The sequence below is a fragment of the Galeopterus variegatus genome, unplaced genomic scaffold, assembly GCF_000696425.1.
Source record: "Galeopterus variegatus unplaced genomic scaffold, G_variegatus-3.0.2 Scaffold10504, whole genome shotgun sequence".
Lineage (NCBI taxonomy): Eukaryota > Metazoa > Chordata > Mammalia > Dermoptera > Cynocephalidae > Galeopterus > Galeopterus variegatus.
The window spans coordinates 49,895-55,771 of record NW_007736615.1 but is presented as its reverse complement, the minus strand read 5'-3'; the positions used below and the strand labels follow the sequence as shown (position 1 = coordinate 55,771).

General features: G+C 36.5%; 1 protein-coding gene across 1 annotated transcript; it reads right to left on the bottom strand.

Moving 5' to 3' along the window:
- Positions 1 to 295: 295 nt before the first annotated feature.
- LOC103610034 (olfactory receptor 52E4-like) lies at positions 296 to 1,300 on the bottom strand. Its single transcript, XM_008594271.1, has one exon. The coding sequence runs from the start codon at positions 1,298 to 1,300 to the stop codon at positions 296 to 298; it is 1,005 nt and encodes a 334-aa protein (XP_008592493.1).
- Between the last annotated feature and the right edge of the window lie 4,577 nt (positions 1,301 to 5,877).

The window sequence follows — 5,877 nt, the reverse complement described above, 5'->3', positions numbered from 1 at the left end:
ATTGGTTAATCATATAAGATAAACCAATAAACATGTTTCCTAAAGATAACAACCAAACACATGAACAGAGATGGAATGATATTGAAATAATCTTGCCCTTATTACGTTCTTAAATATGCTAAAAACAGTGCTAAACACTTCGTAATCATTAACTATAGCGTAAGTATTGCTATATATGTTGTTTGGATGCTAAGATAGGTTAGAAAAACTGTATATAATTTCTACCTACTGCCGTAGTAAGTGAAAGTATTGCAATTCCAATTCCTGATCTTGCTGATTCTAGAATCCAAAAAAATTATAACAAAGGATAATAGGAGGGTTGCAATAAGTAGAAAAGGGAGACCCAGAATTTTAAATTGATTTTTGTCATGAAATGCTGCAGGACACATTCTCGGATTTGTTTGGTCCTTACTCCATAGATAATGGGGTTCAGCATAGGAGGTACCAACAGATACGTGTTGGCCAGCAGGATGTGGGTGTGGAGTGGTATATGCTTACTAAAACGGTGGGTGAGGAAAGAAAAAAGAGCAGGGATGTAGAAGATGAGGATGACACAAACATGGGACCCACAAGTGCTGAGCGTCTTCAACCTGGCATCTTTAGAAGGGAGACTGAATACAGTATGAAGTATCTGTATGTAGGACATAGAGATGCATGTCACATCTGTCCCAACAATTATTATAATGACTGCCAAACTATAAAGACTATTGATAGAAATGTCTGCACAAGCCAATTTCACCACGGCCATATGCTCACAGTATGTGTGTGGGACCACATTGCTCTGGCAATATGGCCATCTTCTTACAAGAAAGGGATGTGGTGCCATTAACACTAACCCACGTAGAAGTGCCACTATGCCAACCTTAGCCACTGCAGAATTTGTAAGAATGGACGAATGTCTCAGAGGATTGCAGATTGCCACATACCGGTCCAATGCCATGGCCACAAGAAGCCCTGATTCCACCCCAGAGAAAGCATGGATGAGAAACATCTGAGTGAGGCAGGCATGGAAATCGATCTTATGGTAATTGAACCAGAAGACACCCAACATCTTGGGAAAAGTAGTGGTTGACAGGATGAGGTCCGTGATGGCCAACATGGAAAGAAAATAGAACATGGGTTCATGGAGAACAGTCTCAGTTTTGATGATGAAAAGGATGACTATGTTTCCCATGAGGGCAACAACATACATTAAGCAGAAAGGGATCGATATCCAAATGTGCAAGTGTTCCAGACCAGGTATGCCCATCAGGATGAAGGTAGTGGGATTGGTGAATGAGGTGGCATTCAAGTCAGGCATGGTGCTTCTGGCTACATGAAAACTTCCTGTTGCCCTCTTTTTGCCTTTGTCCTTGAAGTAGTGAAATGCACATACACTGTACTAAATCTGCAATGGAATTACTCAGTGTAAAAACACAACCAGGAAAGTTTATTCATATTTCAAGCCTCCACTTGGAAATTAGAAGTACTGCAACCCTTACTGCCATTTACCAATCTCATTAAGGACTAGTTGAAGTATGGACAAACTTCTGTGCTTACAACCCTGCCTTAGGCTCAGAACCTCCAAAATATTCTGCCTGATACTAGATGTTCTGATTCTGCCTGTAATACCGAGTCTGAGCAAAAGTTTTGATAAGTGAAACAGGCTTTTTACATCCTAACAAGGCAAATGGGAAAAGTTATAACATTATCATGATTGAAAGATACCCCTCCAAGGAAATTACAGTTTTGGAGATTTTAAACACGAGGTAAATCTTAAGTAAATATTTGTGAAAGCAACACAGGAAGGAATAATAAGCTTGCTGTAGTTACATCCTCTTTGAATGATAATACTTTTAAAATTTTACCTCCCTAGTGAATTTTTTAACCCAATGAACTTTTAATCACTTAAGTGCATCATAGTTCCAGGATAGCAACAAAACCGTTGGCACTTACATACCACCATTCAAAAATAAATATGGTTCCAGAAAAAAATATATATATTCTGGACATGCACACACACACATACACACACACACACACGCACACACACACACATCTATCTATCTACCTATATCTATCTATATATCTGCATCTTTTTCATCATCAAAACCAAGACCGTTCTTCATGAACCTATGTTCTACTTTCTACCTATAGAGATATAGATATAAAGATATAGATATATATCCCCCCAAAGAAGTAACCATTCATTTTTTTAAAAAAAATCTAATTTATATTGAGATGCTGTCCAGGGCACTATGGGAAAGACTGGTGGGTTTGAAATGAATCAATTAATTGATCATCAAGATTTAAAAATAGTAGTAAGTACTACTTTTTTGTGTCATAATATGTATCAGAAAAAATGCTAAAGGTTATTAAGTGTCCAACTGCTGATTTGTGTAAATTGCGATGAGGTTGCCATTATTAATTTTAATTTATAAAAAAAGATACTTATACATAGGCTAAATATTCATTTAAAACTACACAATAAGCATGTGCCAGAAGGAGAAAAGAGATCCTGCTTTCATACCAAACTCCGCCTTTGTTCCACTATATGAAACTGGCCCTCACATCATGGGCATCAGGGGTGACAAACAGCTTTGTATCTCATAAATATTCATAACCAATAAAAAAAATGAAAACTTATGTCAATGGTTTCACAGCTCTTATCATGACTGATTCTTACACAAGTTGTCAGAAGCATTAAGGACATACCATCTTATTTATTTTTGTTTTATAAGTCAGATTTTATGGATTAATTAACATGGCTTATAGCAAATCCATAACATAATCTTAAATTTTTTCCATTGCAACATCTAAGTTGATGCCAATTTGCTCATTGTGAAACTAGTGGTCATTAGTGTGATTTCTTAATAAAGTATTCTTAAGCACACAGCTTATTCCTGCACATGGTTTCTTTTCCAAAGTAGGTACCAGTGGACTGAGAGATTACAAATTCTAAACGATGGTTGAGGAAAACCCTAACAGCATGATGATGTAACCCTAGCAGTGGCTTTTTCCATGTGCTGGGACTACACTGATTTACCTGTGAAGAATGAGCCTGTCCAGAGAAGTCTCTAACTTATCCTCACAGACAACAGATTGTCTGCCTCTGCTGTATGTTTTCAATTTCCAGTATAGTTGAGTCTCAGGGATCCACAGTAATTCTGGGTATTTGCTTGTTAGATGCAGGAAGCTGCCTCATTCCTCTCGTCATTGCCTGTCTGGCTTCTTACATTCCCTGCATGGAACCCTCACAGCAGGTTTTGTGTCCCCACTTGGGCCAGTCCCAGGGGCTTAAATTCTAGGACAATGGTTTCTTTATCCTCTGGAAAATGTAAGCAATTCATCAGGGAATGAAAGAAATAACAATCACAGTAATATTTTGAACTTTTAGAAAACTAGATGTGGAAAAAGGGAGGGGGAGAGAGGGGGCTAATGAGGAATTGATCAACGGACACAAAGAATGATTGCATATTGTAATGATGAATAAGCTAACTATCCTGATCTAGCCACCACACATTGTACACAACTACTGAAAATCAATGTTGTACCCCACATGTATGTATAATAAATTATCTAAAAAAAACCACCTTAAGAATTAGAAGTCTCTTTTTAAAAAAAATAAACAGCTTTTTATTTAACTGCAGGGCTTTTTTGAATGAATGAAGCAAAAGAAATGTGCAGGTGGCTCCAGGCAGATGTTTCTAGATTATGTTAATCAGGGTCTACCTGCTGCCATTGAAATATCTGCACCAGAGGACAGAATACACTAGGGTAGTGGGATTAAATACAGGCTTCCACTCTATTTTCCTTTAGCTGAACAAATCTCTAAGCCACTGAATGTACTGGGTTGTTAAATAAGAGGGAGATCCAGTCTTGATAACTCAAGGATATCCAGATACTGATTTTTCTATTTCTCCTGATAGTCTAGATTTGTATAAGTGATTTCTCCTCTAGCCATGTGCCTCTTGGATGAGATAATGAGTGTAAAGAAAGTAGAAAAAGTTTAGTCAGGATCTCTTGCCTTACATCTGTTACAAATGGGCAAGATTCAGCACATTCACTAGAAACAAGTTATGAAAGTAGTGTGACAGTGCATGTCTGCCCGTTTCTTGACTCAGCATGACTGTTGTAATTATATAATGATTGGCTCATGGCTGCTATTGTATACTAAGAATATAAAGGTAACTACTCAGAACCACTGGGCAGAGCTCACATCCCAGAATAAAGCATGTCTAGAGGCTGATATCTGTAGAATAAAATATGTCTACCTTGCCTAAAGCTGCCAGAATCTTCTTTCAATTACCTGACTCATGACCTGCATAGGAAGGGGCAGAAGGATTTGCAATCCAACCTGACAATGAGGAATGACCAAAATCTGATCCCTGAAGAATTACTTTCCAAACTCCTCTCCTGTTATGGTCACCAGATTTAGCAAACACAAACACTGGACATTCAGTGAAATTTAAAATAAACAGCTTTCTTCTTAAAACAATATTTTAGCATATGTGTGTGTCATAAATTATTTGTTGTTATTTTTAGTTCTAATTCACTGAGCATCCTATCTTTTTATCTGCAAACTATACTCCCTAGACAAGAGCTCTCAGTTACAGTACTTTTTGGGAAATTGAAGATGGGATAGGGAATAGTGTAGACTGTCCTATTTTTTGCAATGTGTGAGTTGATAAAATAAAAAAAAAGACAACACCCAGGAAAATAGGCCCAAGGTACCACAAGAAACCCAATTAATTACCAGATTATGATTGACTTTTAAAAAATCTGAATATAAAGTCTGCTACTAAACACAAAATACATTTTAGCTTTTGCACAGAGTAAAGAATGAGAGCTTCACGGGACCTGATCTGGTCTGATACTGATGCTGATGTACTTGTATTGTTCTGTGAGGGGGTATCTAAACAATGATTAAGGTATAAAAGTCAGCATAACTGTTATAATAAAAATAAAAATATGCTATTTGTCATATTTTAGTAGATTATAAATGTGTGAATTTTAAAGAATAAAGAAAAATTGGATGTGTACAAATGCTGAAAGGCATAAAAGAAATGGTGAATGATGGAGCAATCAGCTCTCATTCTTGCTTATATTGGCTTTATAAAGTAATTTGACATAACTTCCCTCATAACATCATTCAAATTTTGAAACAAGTGTGAGATTAGCAACACAGAGCTTACTACACTGTGTGTGTCCTGACAGATTTAGTCTGACCACACAGAAGAAGCAGAGAGACTTCCTACCATTGATGCAGGTGTTATTTCAGTCTACTACCTTCTCTTTCTCCCCTTGTGGATTAAAATTGAGATTTGCATTTGACAAAGCAAAGTGGAAAATGGAAATATTTTGGAATTTTACTTGTGAGTTAAAGTTCTTAACTGCATCATTCCTGAGTCTAATCAAATATCTTCGAAGAGGGCACAAAGCTCAAAACTACTGACAGAACGACTTTTCTCAAGCCCAGAAGTTATCCCTCACAGCCTTAAAACAAACATATGTGTATAGAGAAGTCAAGTGTCTACTTTCCTGAGAACATGGCAATTCAGCTACTTCAGTTAATTCCACAGGCTTATGTTTTTGGTTTGGTGTTGAATTATTCAGATTCACATTTGGGATGTAATCAGTTTTTTCCATGCTGTCATATCCAATAGTCCAAGGTCTCAGAAAGAAAAACTCTCCACATGAGCAAAACATACTAGACTATATGGATTTTCTCTCTCTTTTTTTAAAGTTTGATTTGAAGCCTGAAAATAAACAAGATAGCAAAGATGTATGTCATTTTGGCCTTCTCTTACTGTATTTCACCAATTTGATTTTTCTTTTCTTTTTTTTTTTTTTTTTTTTTTTTTTTTTTTTGGTTTTTTTTTTTTTTTTTTTTTTTGT